At 21.5% G+C, this 27,244-nt stretch overlaps 4 protein-coding genes across 9 annotated transcripts in view; 3 read left to right on the plus strand and 1 right to left on the minus strand.

The window, feature by feature from the left end:
- The first annotated feature begins 115 nt into the window (after window positions 1-115).
- On the plus strand, window positions 116-2,408 carry LOC107065850 (uncharacterized). The gene is made up of 4 exons (XM_015319900.2): window positions 116-543; window positions 624-861; window positions 938-1,177; window positions 1,523-2,408. Exons 1-3 carry the CDS (start codon window positions 319-321, stop codon window positions 1,138-1,140), a joined length of 666 nt encoding a protein of 221 aa, XP_015175386.1. The 5' UTR covers window positions 116-318; the 3' UTR covers window positions 1,141-1,177; window positions 1,523-2,408.
- LOC107065849 (putative fatty acyl-CoA reductase CG5065) lies at window positions 1,526-17,577 on the plus strand. Of its 4 annotated transcripts, none has more exons than XM_089175857.1 (10): window positions 1,526-1,664; window positions 10,878-10,927; window positions 11,128-11,335; window positions 11,433-11,630; window positions 12,668-12,864; window positions 13,543-13,652; window positions 14,912-15,110; window positions 15,728-15,967; window positions 16,141-16,398; window positions 17,013-17,577. In XM_089175857.1, exons 3-10 carry the CDS (start codon window positions 11,138-11,140, stop codon window positions 17,173-17,175), a joined length of 1,563 nt encoding a protein of 520 aa, XP_089031983.1. In that variant the 5' UTR covers window positions 1,526-1,664; window positions 10,878-10,927; window positions 11,128-11,137; the 3' UTR covers window positions 17,176-17,577. The 4 variants fall into 4 exon arrangements, with proteins under 4 accessions (XP_089031983.1, XP_015175385.2, XP_089031984.1 ...); XM_015319899.2 differs by lacking the exon at window positions 1,526-1,664 and adding an exon at window positions 7,650-7,870; XM_089175858.1 differs by lacking the exon at window positions 1,526-1,664 and adding an exon at window positions 7,899-8,031.
- Blos4 (biogenesis of lysosome-related organelles complex 1 subunit 4) lies at window positions 2,398-3,839 on the minus strand. Of its 2 annotated transcripts, none has more exons than XM_015319901.2 (4): window positions 3,460-3,839; window positions 3,276-3,347; window positions 2,656-2,877; window positions 2,398-2,604 (listed from the first exon to the last, which is right to left on the minus strand). In XM_015319901.2, exons 1-4 carry the CDS (start codon window positions 3,541-3,543, stop codon window positions 2,491-2,493), a joined length of 492 nt encoding a protein of 163 aa, XP_015175387.2. In that variant the 5' UTR covers window positions 3,544-3,839; the 3' UTR covers window positions 2,398-2,490. The 2 variants fall into 2 exon arrangements, with proteins under 2 accessions (XP_015175387.2, XP_015175388.1); XM_015319902.2 differs by having other exon boundaries at window positions 2,398-2,591; window positions 3,460-3,831.
- Window positions 17,578-24,442: 6,865 nt separating the features above from the next.
- The window catches only part of LOC107065835 (otoferlin), a 46,136-nt gene continuing 43,334 nt past the window's right edge, over window positions 24,443-27,244 (plus strand). Inside the window, exon 1 of one of the 2 annotated variants that reach the window (XM_015319881.2) lies at window positions 24,443-24,897. In XM_015319881.2, coding sequence (XP_015175367.2) covers window positions 24,819-24,897 — 79 coding nt within the window. In that variant the 5' untranslated portion in view covers window positions 24,443-24,818. The remainder of the gene's footprint in view (window positions 24,898-27,244) is intronic. The other variant, XM_015319882.2, reaches the window with a different exon arrangement.

Here is a 27,244-nt window from a genome sequence, read left to right on the forward strand (position 1 = left end):
ACATGTAATATTAAAATAATAATATTTATTTTATTAACAGTATATTTATATATACAGGATGTTTCATAATCAAATATATATGTAAATAATAATATGAAACAAAAAAAGTTCATATTAAGAAACACCTTGTATATATTAAAGAAAGAATTGAAATAGATAACTTCTCTCTGTAATGAATTCAATGAAAAGTTACAATTATGTTACAATGTAGTAATATATTTTAATTATTTGTTTAACTATTGTAACCTGTCTATTTAACTTAGAACTTTGATAGAATTTTTAGTTGCGAATGCATCGCACGAACGAACAAAACATGATATGCGAGTGTTCTTTGCGTTATTGTTGACGCATTATTTTCATTTTGTAATATTACTAAGTATAAATAATGAATTAACTTTCAATAGATTGAATGATATTAAATATAATAAGAAATGTATTCCTAAAACGTATAAGAATATTAATTTCTGTTACAAAGATGATTATACGACACAAAAATATGTTCATTCATTAATTAATCAAACAATATTTGTTAATAAATCAAAAGTAAGTTTTCATAGATATTGATTTTATTATTGAAATATTAAAGAATAATACTGTTAATATTAAATATTATTATATTTTAGATGTATCCTCTTAAATTACAATCAAAACATGTTTACACATTGGAAAAATGCATTAATTCTTTTGATAAATATCATCAACGAAAGTTACTTATTTATGAAGAAAAAGATATTTCTGAATATTTGTCTACATCTAAAAATGATTGGAAAATTAATGAGATAACGACATCACAATATTTTCATTTACGACAAAGAAAACAGAATGATTTTGAAAACGATGAAGAAACAACTAACGAAGAATGTACACATGAATTATATAAATGATTATATAAATAATATATTTCAATGTTTCTAATATATTTTTCTTTTAATTTCAGATTCAGATGACTGGGATGACTGGGATGATTGGGGTGCTTGGGGTCCATGTAGTGTTACTTGTGGATGTGGACAACAAGTTCGTTGGCGTCATTGTATTACAGATGATTGCATTAAGGGTTTAAAAAGAGCACAAATAAAAACTTGTCATCTTAAACCATGTGATAAAGGTTTCTTAAGTTGGTTGGGCATTAAGCTTAAATGAAACTTTTAAGTGATAAAAATCAATTTCTAATTATTAGGTGTTTCATTTGTATTATTTTATAATTTTATGTTCATAATTATTAAATAATATACAAATTCTAAATGTATATGCGTATAAAGAGTTTTACTTACGTAAACTTTTATCTATATATATATATATTAATAAATATAACAAATATTTGGAACAGACGATGTTCAATTTCTTGTTGAAAATATAAAATGGTTGTTTTGTTTATAATAATACATTTATACACGTTATGTAATACTTTTTATACGTATACAATTTCTATAGTATAATAATTGTATATACTTATTACAATTTAATTGAGGAAATTTGTAACATGTAATTAATTGTTTTTTTTTTTAATGTTTTTAATTTTCAGATTGATTTTTCCAAATGGTTGACATTAAAAAGTTTCAACATTTGAATTTATAATACTATTTTGTGGATTTCGCATGAAAAATGAAAAAAGGTTCTAATCTATTTCTAGAAAATAGTTAATTAACATTCAACTAAGTGTATATGTAAGTATTTAAGTAATTAATTATTAATTTACAAATTAATGTTATTTTTAGTAAATTTTCTAACAACCACATATTGCTTTTAATCTTTGTTATTATAAATACTAAATGAAAAATCGAGAATATCAATTAGGTATTACTTTGTTTTTAAATATTGAAACAAACTTTATTGAGAAGGAAAATGTTTCCAATGCATTATAATTTAAAATATGAAGAATTACTTTACTTTGGTTTCATGATTAGATATATTTATTTTTTTTTATTATATATTATTCATTATTAATCTTTTTTGTTTTTGTTTTAAATACATCATTCGTAAGAACTTGTAGAACATTGAAAATATTTTTATTCTATATATGAGAAGAATTATATACATAATTTAACATTTGTTTCATTCATCAAGACTAATTATCTCATAAAGAATAGAATTTGTTTGTATTAAATTTAACTAAAGAGAAATTTAATAACAATATTACTTATTTTTAATTAATTGAAAGACAATAATAAAAAAAAAAAATAATATCAATAATAATAAAATAATAATATACAAAAATACACACACGCACACACTCACGCATACATTTATAATAAATAGATATTATTAATATATATATATATATATATAGTTGTTATACATTTTACAGTTTTACTGCAATAAATGTTTAAGGACTTAATTAGTTATTGAAAAATTAGCCATTGTATATGTAACAAAAACTTCAAAAAAAAAAAAAAAAAAAAAGAACAAAATGTCAAATGTAAAATTCGATATTACAGTTGTTGTTTCTTTAAAAGTATAAATTTAAGACCAGAGTTTCATTCATGGAAGACATCATTTTATTACTCCACATTGAAATAATCTTCTGTTTTGTAAATAGTTGGGGATTGAAATGCTTGAGGTTTGTTTCCTATCACAGATTCCTGGGATTTTTTCTGTAATAAGATTCTGTATAAGCAGTAAAATCTTATCCATCATGTAAATATCATTTATACTTACGAAAAAGGATAATGGATTAAGAATACCAAAGAATCTATCCGTAACACCTAATTCAGCTTCTGCTGTATCAACAGCTGTTTCTAAAGCTGTTAAACTTACATTAGCAGCTATAAGAACATGTTCGAGAGCATCTATTTTTCTACAAAGTGTTACTAATTCTTTTTGCATGTGTCGTATCCTTGGAATGTGTTCGTTCATGCATTCTGAACTTTCTGCTTGTACCTTGAAATCATGAACACAAATATTATAAATAACTGAATTATATATTTAATATACAAACCAATCGTTTACCAAATTGATCAATTCCACGATTTAGTAATATGTGTTGTCTTGTTAAAAAAATATTACTTTCCATTGGATTACTAAAATTAAACAAGGATGGGTATGGATGATTATTTTGAATACACCATATGCTGTTGACTTCAGGGTTGTTAAAGTTGGAAGATGTCAAAATTTATCAAACCCATAAAATTGTATTCGTTTAGTGATGTGAATTATTAAACAAATTTGTTTGAAAGATTACAAATGAAAATTGTAAAAGTGGAGTTAATTGTTTTTGGTCTACGAATGGGTTATTAGATTATTAATTGTACAAAATATAATTCATATTTCTTTCTAACCATTCCAACTATAGATTGAAATTCTTCCAAACGTATCATAACATCTTCAATAGTTTCATGAAATTGTTTCATCTAAAATAAATAAATAAATAATTTGAAAATATTGACACGTATATATAAGACACCATAAAGAATTTAAATGGAACATATGATTTAAGGGTTATACAATAGAAATCACACTTGCTTTAACAGACAAGTTGACTTTTGCATAATCTGCATAATCCTTTGCTAATTCTTCTATCATATTTTCGTTATGTGAGGAAGACATGTGTTTGGAAATTTTCTAAATAATCTATGATAATGTTTAATAACGTTGGAAGAAGAATCTTAACACATACATACACACACACACACACATACACACGTTATTATTGCTGTTATACAATATTAATGATATTTTATAGGATATTAAATCGTATTAAATTTTACGAGAGTAGAACGAATTTTGTTGATTATTATAAATTTTATTTTATTTTTGTATGATTTTTTTTATATTTTTGTTTGTTTTTGTTTTTGTTTTTTCTTAAAATTAAATATTAATTAAAGGCCAGCATTACTTTGATCTCGATGCGCATGCGCAACGACGACAAGTGTTTGATCGATGTATCGAAGTAAGGCGCGAATTTGAACGTACGTTTAATTTACTATTAGAAAATATAAAAAGAAGAAAAAAACAAACAAACAAACATGTTCGGAAAATTTTTATAAATAATCTATGATGATGTTTAATAACGTTGAAAGAAGAATCTTAACACATATACACACATACACACGTTATTATTGCTGTTACACAATGTTAATTATATTTTTTCAACGATAAGATATTATTGTATCAAATTTTACGAGAGTAGAATGAGTTTTTTTAGATTATTATGAATTTTATTTTATTTTTGTATTATTTTTAAATGTTTTTGTTTTCTTCTTAAAATTAAATAATTAAAGGCCAGCATTACTTCGATCTCGATGCGCATGCGCAACGAAGTAAGGCGCGAATTTGAACGTAGGTTTAATTTACGATTGGAAAATATAAAAAAAAAACAAATAAACATGTTTTTCAATCGTGTCAAGGTGATGAACAATTCATTTACATACCCGTTAGATTGTGTCATATTTGTTTTATTCTAATATTACATACAATTAACATTTTTACATCTTATTTAATTACTTTTGTGTATGTGTGTATGTGTGTATTGAGACAAATAAATTGCAGGGAAATTACGAAATAAACAAAAAACAAAAAAAAAAGTAAACATAACGATTAATTTTTCATAGGTTTTTTTTTTCTTTTTCTTACTTATCGAATAAACAAGTATTAATGTAAAATTATTTTGAAAAATATTTTAATTAACGTTAATTCATTATAATTTAATCATCGATCTATTTCTTTTTTTTTTTTTTTTGTTTTGTTTGCATTTATCATTAGAATCTTATTGCGACGTATTTATTTTCGTAACAAATTTTCAATTTAGCATTACGAAAAAAGAAAAACGTTTCGATAATATATCATACTTTCACTTTCTATATTCTTTTTCTTTCTTTTTCGTTTTCGTTTTTGTTTTCGTTTTCTTATTACGTACACTCGATTTTCTTGTTTCGATTCTTACTTTCTCATAACGTGATAATGGATCTAATAAATACTTTTTATACTCTTACCTGAGATCCAGTTGTTTTAACCTGATGTTTTCTCATGCAACTGTTTTGTTGACGTAAAGTCTGCACACAACCTTTATTATATATATATATAGATCTATATTACAGGATAATTATTTATCTTTTTTCAATCTTTTCATTAATAACAGAGAAAAGTAAAAAGTGATTAACGTTTTATTACAATAAACATTTATTAATCATTTTCTATTATCGTCATAGTTTCTTTCCAATGTTTTTACAATTCCCGTTACATAAGTTGTTATAATTTATATTATTTTCTTTTTTTTTTTATTGTTATTCATGTTAAATTTAAAATTAATTTATAATTAGAATTAAATACATATTTTGTTCTATAATGTAAATTGATGTGAATAATGTTTTGTATTAATGTAATAATGTTTTTGAATTTTTTTATATTATTATCATAAATAATTGTTTTATATATATATATATATATATGTGTAACTATGAGAAAGTTTAATAAATTTTTATATGCGCAGTTAAAAGAGAAATAAAACAGATATAACAATAAAGTGAAAGGAATATTTGTCGATAATCATAAGACTATATATAATAAAAAAAGAAAAAGAAAAAGAAACATAACAATGACCAATCATATTATTTTCAATCTTTTTAAAGAAACAGAATACTATATTTATTCTTGGTAAATATTAAACATTGAAAGAGGATGTAAAAATGTTGAAGAATTGTTAAATATATTTGACTTAATATTTTCGTGACTCGAGGTTTAATTTTAAATGAAAACTGAACAAATATATATATATTATATTCGTTCGTTTATAGTTAATTGTTATTATTAATTAACATATAGAAATATAAAAGAAGAGAGATAATATAAAATAAAAGAAATACATTTTAACATAGTGAAATATGATGTAATAAATTTACACGTTAATATTTGATTTGTTTCGATAGTTCTTCTTAAAGTAAAATAATATACGAAGATGTGATGTAATCACAACAATATTATTTTGTAATAAAACTGTACGGGTCATTTCTGATTACTGTTATTATATTGATTTATATTTCATTTTAGAATTTTTACATTTACGATGAGTATACATATATATAAAGCTTGTGTAATAGACAAAGAATTAAGGATGTTAGTTTTAGTTTTAGTTTAGTTTAGTTTATAGAGCATGGTTATAATATATTCTAGAGAAATCAGAAGAAAGAGAAAAGAAATAAAGTTAAGAAATACATGAAAATCAAATAAAAAGAGAAAGAGAAAGTTCATCACATTTCTTTGAGAGGTAGAATTTTAATTATATAAATGTTTCATTATTATTCAGTTATTTAGATTAAGTTATTTTTTTTTTTCAGTTATTTATATTATTATTTGTGCACACATTATATATAATAATATTATTTATATTAATTGAGCATACATTATATATAATAATATTAATTATATTATATATTATTTGTATTTTATTATAATTCAGTTATTTAGTTTAATTTTGTGTTATATTATTTATATTATTATTTGTACACGTTATATATAATAATGTTATTTATATTAATTGTGCACACATTATAGATAATATATAATATTATTTATATTATTATTTACACATATTATATATAATAATATTATCTATATTATTATTATTATTTGTGCATTTTATTATAATTCAGTTATTTAGATTAATTTTGTTATATTAATTATATTATTATTTGTACACATTATATATAATAATATTAATTATATATTATATATTATTTACATACATTATATATAATAATATTATCTATATTATTATTATTTGTTCATTTTATTATAATTCAGTTATTTAGTTTAATTTTGTGTTATATTATTTATATTATTATTTGTACACGTTATATATAATAATGTTATTTATATTAATTGTGCATATATTATATATAATATATAATATTATTTATATTATTATTTACACACATTATATATAATAATATTATCTATATTATTATTATTATTTGTGCATTTTATTATAATTCAGTTATTTAGATTAATTTTGTTATATTAATTATATTATTATTTGTACACATTATATATAATAATATTATCTATATTATTATTATTTGTTCATTTTATTATAATTCAGTTATTTAGTTTAGTTTATTATAGTTCAGTTATTCAGTTACATATATATATAAATTATTATATTATATAATAATTATTTGAATTATTCAAACAAACACAAAATATTTCTACACAAGCAATTTATAATTTTATTTTCCGTATTATTCGTTACATTTGATTCATTCGCATATTAAAACAAAAAATTCGACATTTTTGTTTCTACTTTTAAAATCCTTTTGATGTTCCAACTAAAAAAAAAAAAAAAAAAAGTAAAAAAAATATAAAAGTAGATACACCTAAGTGCAATTTTTACCTACATTCTGACATATATATCAAAACCAGACTCAAAAGAATTTCATCCATCATTCAATCCGTTATTCTAATTTAAAACAAACTCGATTGGAACTTAATCAAACCATTGAAGATATTGAAAAAAAAAAAATCTGAAAAATTGATTAGTTTATTATTAGAGTAAGAATTTACATTTTCTAAGAATTTGTGTTTTTCTTTCTTCCTTTTTTTTTTGTTAACATTTTAATTCTACTTATGAGATCATTTCTAAACATCGATTATAATTAATATACCTAACAAATGACAGGTTAATTAATAAACAAAAAAAAAGTAAGAAATTCTCATGTAACAATTAAATGCATTCATTAAAAAAACAAAAACAAAAAAAAAAGAAAAGAAAAGAAGGAAGAAGAAGGAAGAACACACCTATAAAAACCTTAAACTGTTTTTATTTCACGTTTGTTTGATGTGGTGGGAGAATGGGAGAGAAGAACACATATCCGGTTTTAAAGATAATCCACAGTATAGACGGATACATAAGTTAAAGGAAAGGCTGTATAAAACCTCAGTAAGTTCTTCAACTTCGTGTCGTTAATACACCTTTCACGGTCGACCATTTTTTTTTGGTTTTTGTTTTGTTTTGTTGGTTTGTTTCTTTGTGATACTCGTTTCACGTATTGGTTCTTTGGTTTGGTTTGGTTTGGTTTGGTTTGATTTTTTTGATTCAGTGTACGAATATTTTTATTTTTTTTTTTTTATATAAAAATCAAAAAAATGACAATTAATAATTGACTATTGATAATAATAATTGATAATTAATAATTAATAATTAATAATTAATAATTGATAATTGATAATTGATAATTGATTTTAATTCATAATAATAATTGATAATTGATTTTAATTGTTAATAATAATTGATAATTGATTTTAATTGATAATTTATATTTATTCTTTAAAAAATAAACTCGTAATAATAAAAGGTGAGAAAATTAATAATATAATAATTTTGTGTGTTTGTGTGTGTGTATATCATGTATACAAAAATTTATGATATACAGGGTGATTCTTGTAACTGGGACGGGTAATAATTTTTTTTTTTTTTTTAAGTAACAATAGAAACACATCATAAAAGAAAAAAAGAGTTATATGGCACAACAAATGTCAATTTTCTATGAGCTTACTCTTTTTTTTTGTTTTTGAAAATGCATCGATGCACCTGCTAAATGCAGTTGCACTTTTTTTTTATTAAATGGAACTGAATAAAATAATTGAAATATATTACATTTGAAATACATGAGTTAGTAACAACATTTTTTAGTTGTTTATTGTTTTTCTTATTCTTCTGTCGTTTAAAACGGATTTACATGTCAGCTAGTAAAAATCTTTCTGTATTATACATAATATATATATATATATATATATATATATATATATATATATATATGTATATGTATATGTATATGTATATGTACACCATAAATTTATCTATACGTCTACAATGTCATTCATAGTTGTTTATGGATTAGAGACACGTAATCGGAATGTAGAGGATATCTCTGATCCACCGTGTACAGTCAAATTGAAATTTACGATTTAATTCTATAGGGTGTTGATTTTGTTTATTTACGATATTGAAACGATTCTATATATTGTGTGTGTATGTGTGTGATTTTTTTTTTTAAATAATTATATATTTACAGTTAACAAATCAAAAAAAAAAATAAAAAAATATATATAAAAAAGAACATGAGACACTTTGTATATTTTTATTTAGAAAAAAATTAAAAAATTAAATATATAAAAATATACATACAAGTGTCTGTAATAATAAAATATAAAATTAGATATAATATAAAATGAATGAGATAAAAAATTAGATTTTAAATATTATCGATAAGATAAAATATTAAAATATTTTAAAATTAATTTCTTTTTTTTTTTTTTAAATTATTGTAGTACAATTTTTAATTTTATTAATTTATTTAATTTTTGTTTTTTAAATTATTATAATACAATGTTTTATTTTATTAATTTAATTTATTTTTGTTTTTTAAATTATTATAATACAAATACAATGTTTTATTTTATTAATTTAATTTATTTTTGTTTTTTAAATTATTTTAATACAAATACAATGTTTTATTTTATTAATTTAATTAATTTTTGTTTTTTAAATTATTATAATACAAATACAATGTTTTATTTTATTAATTTAATTAATTTATTTTTTTTTAAATTATTGTAATACAATTTTTAATTTTATTAATTTAATTTAATTTTTTTCTTAATTTTAATAATTTAATTAATTTTTGTTTTTTAAATTATTATTAATACAATTTTAAATTTTATATTTTATTTTATTTTATTATTTTTTATATTATAAATACGAGAAGTGTTGATATCCTTAAATATTGTTGCAACAAATTATTTCAATAATTAAACCTTTATAAATAATTTGGAAATATTTTTCTTAATGTTGATTAATCAATTTTTAAATTAAAAAGATAACAAATAAAAAAAAAGAAAAAATCATCTATCAATGAATTAAGAGACTTTTTGTTAAAATAATATTTTTTTTTCTTCAAATGTTTGAACATTTCCAAACTTCTTTTCATCATCATCATCATCATCATCATCATCATGATTACCATCATTATTATTATCATTATTTGAACATTAGTATAATTTAATCATCGTAGACGGAACCAAACGATTTGAACTTTCACATACATCTATTATTTTGATTAGTTGAATTGCTTGCTTGTTTTGCTCGTTTGTTAAATTTGTTTCGCATTAAAGTAAGAAAAAAAGTCCATTTGTATTGAATGAAAAAAAAAGAATTTTTTATTCTTTTTCTTTTTTTAGAGAAATAAATATTTAAATATTTTTTATTCAAATGAGATAAAAGAGAAAATATTTGTCTACAATGATTAAAAACAAACTTTCCAAATGGTGAATGATTTTTTTTTAAATTCAGGTTTCTTTTTTTTTTTTTTAATTATCACTAAATATCTTTCTAAATTTTTTTTTATAATTTATTATTATTATTATTTCATATTTAATATAAATGATAATTAATTAAATAAATATTGTGTGGAAATTATTTTTTATTTTATTCGTATTTAATTTAATTTAATGTAGATTTTTATTTTTAATTATTTTCAAATATCTTTCTAATCTAAATAATCTTATTTAAATAATTATTATTAAATATCTTAATAATTTTTTTTTATAATTTATTATTATTATTATTATTATTATTATGTAATATTTAATATGAATGATAATTAATTAAATAAAAATCATTTGTCATTACTCGTAGGATCATTTGAAACGATTATAATAAAATATATTTTCTTTTTTGTTGATCTTCTGCAATTTTTTTAATTTTTGTATTTTTTTTATTTTTTTGCAAAATATTGATAGAGTTTCAATTTATTTTTCATCAAGTTATAAGATAATTTGATAAATGGTTTCATTGAATTAAACCTTCTTAATACCTATGTTTATCATCGAACTAGTCTTTCAATCGACTTTCAACTATTTTCACCTATACTTTCACCTATTTACAGTTAAATCTTCCTAGTGGAACGCCTTTACTTGGAACACATCATATTCTAAGGTATTTCCCCTTCTTTTTTTAACATTGAAATGTTCAATTCAATTGAATAATATAAATCTAATATTTCAATTTAAATTATTGTTCACATATTCTTTTAACTTTCATCAATCCAATGCGAATCTTCAAATATTCTAAAAATTTGATATACAAATAAATATAAATTTATTTTTAACTAACAGAATTATTTTATTTTTTAATAGAAATCAAATCATGGAAGAGAAAAGTGAAATACAATCGTATTATACTGGAAAAACCATTTTCATTACCGGTGGTTCTGGTTTTATGGGAAAAGTTCTTATTGAAAAATTACTTTATAGTTGTAGTGACCTTGACAAGATTTACATGTTAATAAGATCAAAAAGAGGCATGAGTCCTGACATACGTATAGCACAGATGTTCAAATTACCGGTGAGTTTTTTTTTTTTTTTAATTTTATTTACAAAATTGAAATCAAATGAGATTATATTTTTTTGTTTGCTTTTGGTTTATTTTTTTATTTTTACAGATGTTTGCAAGAATTCGAAAAGATAAGCCGGAAGTATTAAAAAAATTGATACCATTATCTGGTGATATTTCATTGAATAATCTTGGATTGAATGATGAACAACGAGAATTGTTAATTAAGGAAACACAAATAGTCTTTCATGTAGCAGCCATGGTTAAATTGGATGCAACATTGAAACAAGCGGTTGATTTTAATTTGGTAATTTGATTAAAAAACATTTCAAATATGTTTTAATTTTTTATTATATCACATTTAAAAAATGAATTATTTGTTTCATTAAATAATATGACATTATATTATGATTTATTAATAATGGTAAGTATAATATTATATAATATTTATCAAATGTTATATTCAAATGGAATATTCAATATTGTAAAACACATACATATTTAATATTTCGTATATGAAGATGTAACATTAAAGTTACATAAATTCAAAGCTTATTTAACATTAAACTTGTCGACATTTCATATAATTCTATTGATTTTGTATTTAACCAAATTAAAAAATATAAATAATATATAATATATAATAATTTATAAATATATAAATTATAATTTTTTTTTATAATATTTATGTTAATATTAAAATAATTAATTTAATATATATATATAATATATTAAATTAATACATAATTTATTAATTTAATATATAGTATATACAATAATATATATTGTATATATAAAATTAGTGTTAAAAAGTTGGTCAATTTTTTATTTTACTCAAAGATTAAAATATTATAATAAAATTAAATTAAATAATTTAATTTATATTTAATTTATTTATTTAAATTAAAATAATATAAAAATATTAATATACATTGGTGTTAAGAAGTTTGTCAATGTTATTTTACTTAAAGATTAAAATATATTAAAATAATAAAATTAAAATGTATAATAAAATAATAAAATAAAATTAATTAATTTAATTCAATTAAAATAATATAAAAATATTAATATATATATATATCTTAATATATATAAATTACGTGTGTCACGTTGTTTGTCCGTAATGGACTCCTAAACTACTGAACTGATTTTAATAAAATTTGGCACAAAGTGTGCAGTTTTATCCAACTTAAAAGATAGAATAGTTTATATTTTAATTTATAATCGCAATATTATATTATATATATATATATTGATGTTAAAAAGTTTTTTTAAATGTTTTTATTTAACTCAAATATTATAAACGATAATATATAATGTGTGTGTTTTTTTATTTTATTAAAGATTGGTACCAAGAGGATGTTGGATCTTTGCAGGGATATGAAAAATTTAGAAATTTTCTTACACTTGAGTACTGCATTTTGTCATGTCGATCAGGTAGAACTTGGTGAAAGAGTTTACGATTCACCAGACGATCCTCAAGATGTAATAAGACTCGTTCAATGGTTGAACGACGAGACCATCGATCTTATTACTCCTAAGTAATTAATTTGATCCTACAATTTTAATCTTACGTAACATTTATTATATTTCACTCTTCATTATTATCAATTATTTATTTTTTTTAATTTAATTTCGTGTCATCCATCATTAGTGCTGATTTTTATTTATTTTTATCTTTTTTTTTTACAGATAAAGTATTTACAAGCAATTGACTAAATCTATTACTAAATTAATTAATTATCTTTGAGGTTTATATTAATTTTATTGAGGTTAAAATTAATTTTGTTTTGTAGAGAAAACAAATAAAAATTGTAGTATTAAATTATTTATAATAATTATAGTTTTATTAATTAAATTATGAAATTGTTACGTGTAATTATAAATTGTTATATTAATTTATTTAATATTATATTAATTATATTATAATTAATATTTAATATATATTTCATTATATTATATAATATTAATTAAATTAGCAATTATTAATATAACAATGTTAAATTATATATATATATATATATAATAATTAAAAATTACTACAATTTAATATTTAATTTAATTCTAAAGAGAATTAATTTATATTTCATATTTTTATTTTAAATTATTTAACACGTGTTCGATAGAAATAATAGATTTTAAATATCATATTTATTTAATTTCTCAATCATATTTTTATTATGTCTGATTTTTTTCTATTTTATTTATTTTTATTTTAGATTGATTGCTCCACATCCAAATACTTATACATACACAAAACGTTTGACGGAGAAAATAGTAACAGACGAGTATCCTAATATGCCAGTCGTCATAACGAGACCATCCATTGGTAAATATAATAAAAGAAAAATATTTAATAGAAAGATTTGCTTGATAAATTTACCCCAAAAACAAAAAAAAAGAATTCTTTCTCCTTTTTTTCGTGATAAGAATTTTGATAAAAGATGTAGTAGTAGTAGTAGTAGTAGTAACTTAAACGTAGCAGTTTATTCGATCAATGGGATCATGTATACCAAAGGAAGTCTTATATAAGTCGATCCTTTGACATTTCAAGGATTTTATGTATATTTGAAGATCATTTATTGATATAATACTAATACAAATATACGATAAATGATTATTTACATTTTCAAATATTTCACGTTAGTAAATACATGTAAATTAAATATATGTAGATATATGCACAAAAACAATATCATTAACATTTAGGAAGTTTTTCAACTTTGTTATTTAATTCGACGAATTTTTTAAACTTGTTTTTATATTATAACACGAAACATTTTATGTTGACTATTTATAGATATTTCATCATTGATGACGTGCGTTAAAATGAGAAGTTGAATGTCAGACACATGGCTTGAACGTGAAGTTCAACGTCAGTCATCAGTGACTGACACTGCTGAATGTGAATTTTAACGTCAGTCATTAATGACTGACATGAACTGAATGTGAAATTCAACGTCAGTCACTGATGATTGACACGGCCTGAATGAGAAGTTAAAAGTCAGTCACTAATGACTGACATGGTCTGCATGTGAAGTTCAACGTCAGTCCCCAATGACTGACACAGTCTGAATGTGAAGTTCAACGTCAGTCATTAATGACTGACACGGTCTGAATGTGAAATTCATTGTCAGTCACTGATGACTGACACGGTCTGAAGGTGAAATTCATTGTCAGTCACTGATGACTGACATGGTCTGCATGTGAAGTTAAAAGTCAGTCATCAATGACTGACACGGCCTGGATGTAAAGTTCAATGTCAGTCATTAATGACTGATACGGTCTGAATGTGAAATTCAACGTCAGTCACTGATGACTGACGTGGCTCTCAACTTGTTAATTTGAATAAAAATCATGTTTTTTTTTCTTTTCGATGAAGAAATTCCATAATTTTACGATTATAGAATATTTTTAATTCATTGGAGTTTTTTTTTTTCAATATTATTTTGAATTTGTTTTTATGTCAAATTTGATGTGTTTTTAAAATTTAGTGTTCAATGAATAGGAAAAGAATACAAAATAAAAGAAATGAAGTAAATGTATTGGATATTAAATCGAAGAGTTAATTAAGGTTGGTTATTACAGTTCTACCTGCTGTTAAAGAACCTTTGCCAGGTTGGGTTGATAATTTGAATGGACCGATAGGTCTTACAATTGCTTCCGGAAAAGGTGTATTGAGAACGATGCACTGTGATCCTGATTATCATGCTGAAGTTTCTCCCGTTGATTTGTCTATTAATGCATTGATTGCTATCGCTTATAAGGAAGCTTCTAATAGGAACAAGTAAGTTATCAATTTGATTAATTAATTAATTAACAATAATTTATATTTCAGGTTTGTTTAAATATTATTATTAAATGAATAACATATTTTTTTTCTTATTTAAATTTAATTAGTTTTGTGTGTGTGTGTTTAATGTAATTATTAAATGAGTAATACTTTGTTTTTTTTTTTTTTTAATTTAATGTTTTTTGTGTTTATTATAATTATTTTAATTTAATGTAATTTTATTGTATTTGATTATTATAATTTTATTTTATTTTATTATTTTAATTTAATTTAATTTAATTTTACTATTTTAATTTTAATAATTAAATAAAAAACACTTTACCGTCTTTACGTTTTATCAAAATTTTGTTACTTGACAATTATTTTACATCATTTCCAATTCCTCTATTTTTTATATTTTATATTATTATCCATCGCATTTATCTATTTATTCATATCTTGTTAAATACTTTTATTTTTACTATTATTTATATTTTAAATGAAACCATCCACATACCAATAACATTTGTCTTTCAATTCTCCTATGACACCAACGTGGTATCACCGAGACGGCATAGTGTTTGTTAAATAAATAATCAATAAATTGAAATTGTACATTTTTAAAATCACAGATCGAAGAACATTCCAGTTTACAACATCACTCAGAGTTCAATTGAACCAATGTCATGGGGTAATCTTGTTGATCAGGGTAAACATATCGTTTACAAATATCCATTTGATGGAATGGTTTGGTATCCTGATGGTAACATACGTAAAAGTAAATTGGCTCATAATATTATGCATTTCTTCTCTCACGTTTTACCTGCATACTTCATCGATTTTTTGATGTTAATATTTTTACAAAAAAGATTGTAAGTATATAAATTATTATTTATATATAAATATATATATATATATATACTAAATTTGTATTATGTTTGTAATTAGTATAAGATTTAATGAAATCTGTGGATTTATTTAAATTCACACATTAATTATATTTTTTTTTTTGTTTTTTTTTGTTTTGTTTTGTTTTGAATTGCAGTATGGTACGTATACAAAAAAAAATTGCCAATGGTTTGGAATTATTGGAATATTTTACAACGCGAGAATGGAAATTTCACAATACGAATTTATTAATACTCGATGGTGAAATGAGTCCGAAGGATAAAGAAATTTTCCAAATTGATGGATGCAAAGTTGATCGGATTGAATTTATGAAAAATTGTGTATTAGGTGCTAGACAATATTGCATGAAAGAGGATTTATCTTCTTTACCAAGAGCACGGATGCAATTAAAGATGCAAGTATCTCAAAAGAATTTTCATTATAGTATTTTTTTTATTGTCTTTTATTTATTTTTTTTTTCATCCCCAGTTATATTTCAACATCGAGTTATCTTTCAATTTTATTTAAATTGTGTAATTATATTTTTTTGGGCCCTATTTTTGTAAGGTCTATTGTTGAATTTGAATTTTTAGGAATTTTTTGTTTTGTGTTTTTTTTTTATAGATATTTTTAAATTTTATTTAGATTGTGTATTTGTACTTTTTGGGGCCCTATTTTTGTAGGGTTACTTATCAAGTTTGAATTTTCAGGAATTTTTATTTTTTTTTCCTATTTTTCTATTTTTTTTCCTGTTTTTTTTTTTTTATTTTTTTTTCCTGTTTTTTCTTTTTCTTTTCCTGTTTTCTATTTTTTTTCTTGTTTTTTTTTTATTTTTTTACAAAAGTTACAATTTAAAATGATTCAATCAGATTATTTTTCTCTTTTTGTGTGTGTGTGTTTTTTTTTTAATATTTTAATATTTTTTTACACTTTTACCTTAATTTTTCTTATTTTCTTATTTTTAATTTTTTTTGTTTATTTCTTTATGTTTTATTTTTTGTTTTTTGTTTTGTTTTGGTTTTGTTTTAGACTGTACATCCTTCATAATATAACAATATTCGCCTTCTACTTTGGCATATTTTATTTCTTTTACACTCACTTGGAATTTGCACAAGTTTCTGTGAATTACGTCACGGATAAGATAAAGATGCTGCCAATGATGGGAAATGTTATACAGAAGACACCTATTTAAGTGAAATAATTGTCACAACAATAACAAAGATTTGTTTTATTTTTACAAATTTTCCTATATCCTTCGAATATTTGTCATAATAATCATTTTCTTGTTTTTTTTTTTTTTTTTTTTTTTTTTTTTTTTGAAATATTGTGATATAGGTTGTTCGTATAAACCTTTTTCCTGCAGTTAAAAAAAAAAAAACGATGAACTAATGGGGGGAAAAAAATATTTAACAATAATTTTTCCTAAAAATATAATCTTCCCTTTTTTAAATAATTACAAGAAAAGAAAAAAAGACTTTTTTCCATATATACATTTCACTTATATACTTTCATATTTACAGTTTTTTTTTAATTTTCAAATATATTCATTGTGTATTATATACTATTATATAATTATATATTATATATTACCTTATATACATTTTCTTTGTTTTTTTTTTTTTTTACACTTTCATATTTACAGTTTTTTTTTTTATTTTCAAATATATTCATTGTGTATTATATACTATTATATAAGAATAAAATACTTATGAGAATAAAAAAAAAAAAAAGAAAAAAATAGTAAAATAAACAAAATGATAAGATAAACACATTTGTTTGTTTATCACCAGATTGGTACAGGATTAATTATTTAGTATTTTATTTTATTATTATTATTTTTTTTTTGCTGATACTTAATGTTTAATTCATTTTATAATAAATATCATTTTATATTAATTATAAACGTGACTGACTTTTGATCGTTTAATCTTTTAATAATAATAATTTTAAATATTTTTGATAATAATAATTCAAAATGTTTGAGGTAAAACACAAATTGGAATTTTTTTTTTTTAAATCAAAATTGATGACTGGTATGTCGAAAAAAAAAAGATGAGAACAAAAAACAAGTATAATCAACGAGATGATAAGGTAAACATTTGTTCTGCATATAAAACTGCAATTTAGTTAAATCATATCCTTAAAAAAAAATAAATAAAAATAACACGAAAGGAAGAAAGAGAGAGAGAGAGAGAGAGAGAGAGAGAGAGAGAGAGAGAGTAAAAAAGGATAAATAATGGAAACTAGAGATTTAACTGTCGGAAAAAGTCAATCATGTTATTAGAACTGTTCGCGATCAAGCTTGAAATTGTATTTTGTTCGAGTTTCGTTTTTATATAAAAAACTATATATATATATATATATATATCTATGACATTTTACAAATAAAAATAAAATGAAAAGAGAAAGAGAAAGAAAGAAAGAGAAAGAAATAGAAATAGACTTTTGGTAGATTTTCTTTACAATTTTGTTTGAAAGTAAATCTATCACTTTCAGGAACACTTTTTAATGTTTTGTAAAAGCCATTACTTCAGCATTTTATTACACAATTGTAGAAAACTAGGTACGATCATAAAGAAAGAAAACTTTATTTTTGTTAGATTTATTGAAAATAAAAAAAAAACGTGAAAAAGTATAACCCTAAAAAAAAAAAATGAAAAAATCGAAAGACGAATACAAGAACAATTTCAAACCATAAGAGAGTGAAAGGTTTGACGTTGTAACAAATAATACAATTAAAAATAAAATGAGATTCAAATTGTCAAATTGTTGGATTTATTGAAATAAAACATAGAAATGTGAAACCCTTAAAAAAAAAAAATACAAAAAAAGATTGAAAGAGAAATCATGATAAAAAACCGAACCATAAGAGTTGAGTGGGGAGGTTTGAATGTTAGGGGTGTTAAAACAAATAATAGGATTAGGAATAAAATGAGATCCAAATTGTTGGATTTATTGAAATAAACCTTGAAAATGTGAAACCCTTAAAAAAAAAAATACAAAAAAAGGGTGAAATAGAAATCATGAATACGAACCTTAGGAGTGGGGAGTTTGAATGTTAGGGGTGTTAGAACAAATAATCGGATTAGGAATAAAATGAGATCCAAATTGTTGGATTTATTGAAATAAAACTTGAAAATGTGAAACCCTTAAAAAAAAAGAAAATACAAAAAAAGGGTGAAATAGAAATCATGAATACGAACCTTAGGAGTGGGGAGTTTGAATGTTAGGGGTGTTAGAGCAAATAATCGGATTAGGAATAAAATGAGATCCAAATTGTTGGATTTATTGAAATAAAACATGAAAATGTGAAACCCTTAAAAAAAAAAAAGAGAAAAAATCATCATAAAAAATGTAAACCATAAGAGTGAGGGAGGTTTTGAATGTTTGGTGGTGTTAGAACAAATAATCGGATTGGGAACGTAAATGAGATAAAATGTTCATATAGTTAGATCTTAAAATTAAAAATAAAAAAAGAAGGAGGAGTGTATGAAGCAACAGTTGTTAGTACCAAATAGAATGGTAGGATGGCGCTGAGAAATCCCAGCCAAACCCCATTCCCCATTATTGATCCACCCCCGCACACCCCCAAGAACACGGCCCACCACCTTGTCTCTTTCCAAAGAAGCTTACTAAAGCTCTCTCTCTCTTTGTGCTTGCTTCTCTGACCTTCGTGTCTAAACTTCACCTCATATATATATATATATATATATATATATATATACGTATTTAGGTACTTTTCTTTAGGTACTATTAAAATTCCATCTGCGAGAGAATCGAGATTGACCCCAATTCACGCAAACCCTATCACAGATTTATTCTAAGATCAGAAGAAAATCCCTAGATTTTCTTTATTTCATTTCTAACTAATTTTTTTCTTTTACCTTTTTTTTTTTATTGTTGTAATAAAAAAATATAGGGTGACATATATATACAGTTTACTTTACTGTGTAGATATATATATATGTATGTATGTATGTATGGGTGTATTTGCATAATTATTTTTATACGTCCTTCCAAAGGGCAAGGATTATTACTTACTATTATATATATATATTAAAAAAAAAAGAAATGTTATATGATTTTATAGATAAATTCTAGGATTTTTCATTGACTTACTTTCTTTCTTTCTTTCATTCATTCTTTCTTTTATTTCATTCTCATTCGATGAAAACTTAGTTAATTCTACTTTTAATTAAGTTACTTAGCAAAAGATCTAACTAATTATCCAAGTTTGAAGATTGGGGGTGTGTTAGATGAACGATTTTAACATTTAAATATGATTTTTAAACTTTAAATTACCATCACCTTCTTTTTCTAATTTTTTTTTTTTTTAATGTAACCAATCGTGGAATTAGAAAGTGTTTGAAAATATTTGATTGAGAAAGTTATTTGTGTTTGATTGGTTGATTTATATATATATATATATATATATATATTTTTTTTTTTGATTACTTTTTGGAAATTGTATATAACTGTGTATATATATATGTATTAGTTAATTATTGAGTAGAAGATGGAATTTTTGTGATTTCAAATTAACTGAGAAAATGATTAGAGATTGGATAAACTGCATAATTGCATAGCCAGTTGACTTTTACCTATAATTAGACGTTTATTGCTTGTACATGGTTTTTTTTTCTTTTTCTTTCTTTTACTTTTTCGTTTTCTGTTACGTTTTCTTTCTTTTTATTTTCTTTTTTGGTTAACATTTAACAATGTATTAACAACACACCGGGATAGGATGGAGTAAAGGGTTAATCGTTTAATTCCATCAGTCTACTCATAACGTTTGACCTATTCTCCGTTCATTCTACCACAAATAAACCACTTTCTAACCACTTTATGAAGCAATTTATTCGGAAAATGTGAGAAAGATATTTCTGATCAAATTAAAACAAAAAAAATAGTACCAAAAAAAAAGAAGGAAAAGGAAAAGGTTTCGGAAAAATTCAACTGTTGTTTCTTACGATTTTTATATATAAAAAAAAAAAATAAAAAAAAAGAGGATTTTCTTTTCATTTTTTATTTTATTTTATTTTTTTTTTTATTTTTAAAACATTTTTTTTAAATTTCTTTTTAAGGAATATCTTATATAAATCACTTGTATGTGTGTGTGTGTGTTTTTTTATATGATTTATATATAAGAAAAAAGAAAAATAAAAAAAAGGGTTTTATTTTTTATTTTTTTAATATTTAAAAAAATTTTTTTTTTTTATTATTTCTTTTTAAGGAATATTTTATATACATCGTTAGTGTTATTTTTATTTTATTTTAATAAAAACTTTAGATTACTATCTTAAATTAAAAATAAAATAATTTTAATTCGTGTTAAGAAATATTAGAAAAAATAAAAATAAAAATAATAAATCATAAACGTTGGGTAAAGAATAATCAATTTTATTTCATAGTTATAAAACACATATAAATCAGTATAATATGTCTGGTTAATAATAATAATAATAATGAAATTTTAGATATATATATATATATATATATGAATATGTGTTTGTATACACACGCACTAGAATCTTATAAGATGGTTAGATTTGAAGGAATTGTGAAAGAAGTATGATTTTTCGTGCCAACCTAACTCTATTACAAATGATACAAGTCACGCGATACTAATAAAATAAAAATATTATTATTATTATTATTTTATTATTATTTTTTTTTTTAATACAAGCTTAAAGTTTACCTTGAAATGTTTCTTTATCTTTACTTAAAATACCATGACTCTTTGTTAACAAACAAATAATTGGCAATAAAATACTATTGCAATTATAAATTAAGATATAAACTATCCTATCATTTAAGTTGGATAAAACTGTACAGAGTTTGCAAAATTTTATTAAAATTGATTCGGTAGTTTAGGAGTCCATTGCGAACAAACAACGTGACACGTAATTTATATATATTAAACTGCTACAGTTTCGTAAATAATGCGCGGATCTTTACGAAAATTTGAGAGAATATTTTTGAAATAATATTCTTTCAGAAAATCGAAAAAAAAAATCGATTTTTTAGGTGACGTGTCCTCTTAAAAAGATTTACTGAAATGTCGAATTATTTTGTTGTTGTTTTATATTTCTTTAGTTTATTCAAATAATTTGATTAAAATTAGACATTAGACAAATAGAATTAGATTTAAATATATACATATTAAAAGTATACATTAACTAAATAATTAAAATAAAAAATTAAATATATTATAATTATTTAAACAATTAATTATTGATAATTAATTGTCCTAATTCAATCGAATTTTGTCAAAAGGTGTACAAAGTATTCGTACACCGATCAATTTGAAATAAAATGTTATGAAATTGATTTAAATATGAAATAAAATGTTACAAAAGTTTATTAACTAATTTTTTTTTATAAACAATGAATTTTAACAAATTCTTAAAAGCTTTTACAATAGATACTATATATATATATATAATGAAATAAAAAAAAATGTTATCGTACATTTTAAAATGAATTTTGGAACGTGAGTTATCTTTGAATTTTCGTGTGCTTTTACGCGTATGTTCAATCAACCCTACCAAAATATATTCTCTTTGTGTGTAAAAATTCTGATATAATTAAACAAATCAGAAAAGAAAAAATGAAATAAAGTTTCTTTATAATATTGAAATAATATTCAAAAAGATACTTTGTAATTATATAAAATATTATATTTCTGACTATATAACATTTTTGTTTTAACGTTCATCCAATTAAAGTGTCCTTTTTCTCAACATTTACCTAACAAAAAAGTGTGCCCCCACACACACGATTTATAATTAGTACGTTTGAATGAATTCTCTTTTTCTGTCTATTTTTTTTTTTTTTTTTTTTTTTTAAATGTTTTCTTCCATCTACGGACAAAGATTAAAAAAAAAGAAAAAAAAAGGAAATGTTTTTTTGTTAGAATCTACGTTGAATTCAATTGAAGAGAATTTTCGTTTTTTTACAGAACATTTTTCGAATGTTTTTTTTTTGTTCTTGACACGTGACGTCATTCATTTTCATTAAAAAAAACGCTTTGAAAAAATTCGATTGAATTAGGACAATGAGTCAAAAGTTTATTATCAATAATTAATATTAATATTAATGTAATAGTATAATAATAAAATAAAAAATTAAATAATTATATTATTTATATAATTTAATTTTTTATTTTACTATTATTAATACAATTAAATATAATAAATTTGTATATTAATCATATTATTAATTAATTATTAATTAAATATTATTAATTAATTATTATATTGTAATTAATAATATTAATTATATTTTAATAAAATAAATTTTATTTTACTATTGTTAATAAAATTGAATAAAATAAATTAATATATTAATTATAGTATTATAGCAGTATTATTAATTAATATTATACTATAATTAATATTATTAATTATAGTATAATAAAATAAATTTAATTTTACTGTTATATTAATAAAAAATTAAATAATTATCTAATATATTTTAATTATTAAATTATTATAAATTATTCTATCTTTCAAATTGAATGAAACTGCACACTGTGTGCCAAATTTGATTAAAATCAGTTCAGTAGTTTAGGTGTCCATTGCGGACAAACAACGTGACAAATAATTTATATATATTAAGAAGATATATAAAAATTAGATAACAATACATATACATATATATTGATTAGTAGAAAAAAATGATATAAAATTACAAAAATATTATTTCCATAACATGCAAAAATAATTTGTCAAAAAAATTTACGAACATATTTAAAAAAAAAAAATCTTTTTATTGTTTTTAACTTCATTTGTTTATTTCATTAATATTCTTTACTTTTCTTTCTTGCTTTTGTTTGGTTTTTATTTCTCTATTGCAGATAAGAATTTTTGTTTTTTTTTGTTTTTATTTTTATCTAAGCATTAGGTTAATTAATGCTATGATTGTTTGCAAAGGTGCGTACACGTTGATAAGTAAGTACCTTCATGATAATATGTTACGCGTATTTGGAATGTAGAACGAATATGATTCGCGTCTGCGCGAAATGTTCTGCTTGGTTCAGAGGTTGCTTTTTAGGGGGGTTGGTTGAGAGGGTTGCTTGCTTGAGAGTACGATCTCGAGGCAGTTCGAGGCCAGACACCATAAGGCACTGTTCGTCACGTTTATCAAACACGAGAATATACAACATTGTTTTTCTTTTTTTTTTTTCAACCTTCTTATTAAATTAATAGAATAATATTTGTCATTAAGTATTGTTATCTTCAAAGTGTTTCAACAATATTTTGTTTTCCTTCAACTTAGCCCCCCCTCTCTCTCAAAAAACAACATTCATCTGTTTCCCCCCCCCCCTCTCCACCTACGCCCCACCGGTGTCTATCAAATTAAATTTTGTTGTTTTTTTTTTGTATTTGTGTGTATTTTTGTTGAAATAATTTCTTGTTTTTTTTTTTTTTTCTATTAACATATGTTTGTTTATTTATATGAATTATTTGATTATTATAAGATAATAAATTATATATTTGTGATATTTAGATAATTTAGATAATTTAGATAATTTATAGATTGTTTTGTTGTTGTTATAGAAAGATTCAATTTTTTTGGTTTATTTTTTTTTTTAATTTTTCTTAATTTTCTTTTTAATTTTATTTTATCGATAATCGTTCGTTGAAAGGGGAAAAAAGTAGCATGAATGAAAAAGAAACCGCGGGAACGTTTGACTCACAGTGTGTAGTAGTCGACTTCTCATTGATACAAGTATTACGATTAAGAATAATTAGATAATAATTTAAGAAAAAATAAATAATAATCGAATATATAAAAAACAAAAGTTTATTGGAAGAAAGAAAAGGAAAGAGGATGGCTCTCGTCGTAGTTGTGAAAAATTTTCAGGGTCTCAAGTGTAAAGGAGAAAAATTCTTGAAGATTGACTTTCGAGGTAATATAATTAACAACAATAATATTATAATAATCATCGAAGTATAAATGTCATTTTTGCATTTTTTTTTTTTAATTTTATTACATCTAAACGTATATTTGATTTCTTTTTTTGTTTATTAAACCCTTTTCATTATACATTTTTTATATATTTGTGTGGTATTTATATGTCACGTTTTTTAATATTTAAATATTAATATGTTTAATATTAAAAAATAATATTTTAATATTTTATATAATATATTTAAATATTAAAATAATATTATATTGAACCCTTATATATTATATTCATTTAAATATTAAAATAATATTTTATTAAACCCTTATATATTATATTCATTTAAATATTAAAATAATATTATTAAAACCTTATATATACTATATTAATTTAAATATAAAAATAATATTGTTATAAACCCTTATATATATATATTAATTTAAATATTAAAATATTAATATTAACCCCTTATATATATTTTGTTTTATTTCGTATTTATGTTATAGTTTGTAATATTTAAATTAATATATATATTAATATTTAATATTTAAATTAATATATTAAATATTAAAATAATAGTTTAATATTTAAATTAATATATTTAAATATTAAAATAATATTATTAAACCCTTATATATATATATTTTTGTTTCGTATTTATGTTATAATTTGTAATATTTAAATTAATATATTTAAATATTAAAATAATATTATTAAACCCTTGTATATATATAGTATTTTGATAAGTACATTAAAATCTAAATAATATATAAACATTTACTAATTTCGTTTGATATTAATTTTGATGAGTACATTGTAACGTAAATAATATTTAAACTAGACAAGAAAAAAAAAGTAAGAATACAAATTAATTTTCATTATAACGATAGTTATATTTCTATTTAACGTATAATAAATTTTATTATGATGGTATGAGGAGAGGGATAAAGTGGGGGTGAAATCGGTCATCATTACTTTACGACTTACGATAAAATAAATCGTAATAACGATCTCTTTACGATGAATATAAAATGCATAGAGACAAAAAAAAAAGGTATACCTACATATTATATAATTACGTGTTAATGAAAAAAAACAAAAGCAAAAATAAAAGGACAAAAGTTCAAGAGAAAATGAAAAAACAAAAAAAAGAACAGGAAAGAAAAAGCAAAGACAAGAAAATATAAAAAAGTTAATCGCGTTCGAGTAAATTCCGTATTATCGCGAATAAAACCGAAGTTATTATCATTAATATCACTGTTGTGTATACATTATTAAGGTATTATTCCTTCATCTATTTATTCTAACAATTTTTATTATTATTATTATTATTATTAAATTTTTATCAACGAGCAAACGCACATGATAATGACGTCATATAAGTATTATATAAGTTATGACATAAAGTATTTATTAAACGATGAGTATAATCTTATAATGATCGACGCTTTAATTTAAATTGCACGTAATTAGTAAAACTCGACGATTAGTTTGATCAATAATTTTAAAACTACGATTAAATACTACTACCCACTATTTAATTATAAATAATTTTATTTTTAAAGTAAAAAAAAAAACAAAAAAAATAAACATAAATAAAACAAACCCAAGATTTCAATATCTGATTTTTAAATATTAAATATTAAAATCTAATTTACGTTTACATATATTTATCAAAATCCTATATACAGTATATATATATGTATGTATGTATATGTAAACGAAAATGTAATACATACGTATGTATATACGCATATATGCTTTAATAACGTCCTTTTGTCATAATTATGATATTTTCCTACTTCTATGCACCATGCTGCACGTGCATACATATATATGTGTGTATATATGTATGTATGTATATCTATATTTACAATTAGTATACGCTTCGTTCATTTTCACGATCGATCATTATATTTACGCACAATATATCCTCACCTATCGGTTTAACATTTCATTTATTATAATTTTCCTATCCTCCTATTCCTCTTTTACCCTCACTTTCCTTTATCGGATTAATTTGAAATAAATTAACTAGGATAGGAATGATTTTAATTTATGTAAAGGACGATTTTCGAGAAAATAGTAGAGAAATCGTATGTGTTATGTATATATCATCCAAAAATATTTGTTTTTATCAATTTACGGTTTTTATTTGTGCTCTATGTGTGTATTTTATTTATTGTGTGTGTATTTTACTTTGTTAATTTTAATTTAATTATTTAATTATTTTTTAATTTAATTATTTTATTTTTGTAATTTTAATTTGATTATTTTACTATATTTTAATTTAATTATTTTATTTTTGTAATTTTAATTTTGTTTATTTTATTATTGCAATTTGAATTTA

The sequence above is a fragment of the Polistes dominula genome, unplaced genomic scaffold (assembly GCF_049000335.1).
Source record: "Polistes dominula isolate Pdom_NZ unplaced genomic scaffold, Pdom_raw_medaka contig_19, whole genome shotgun sequence".
Classification (NCBI taxonomy): domain Eukaryota; kingdom Metazoa; phylum Arthropoda; class Insecta; order Hymenoptera; family Vespidae; genus Polistes; species Polistes dominula.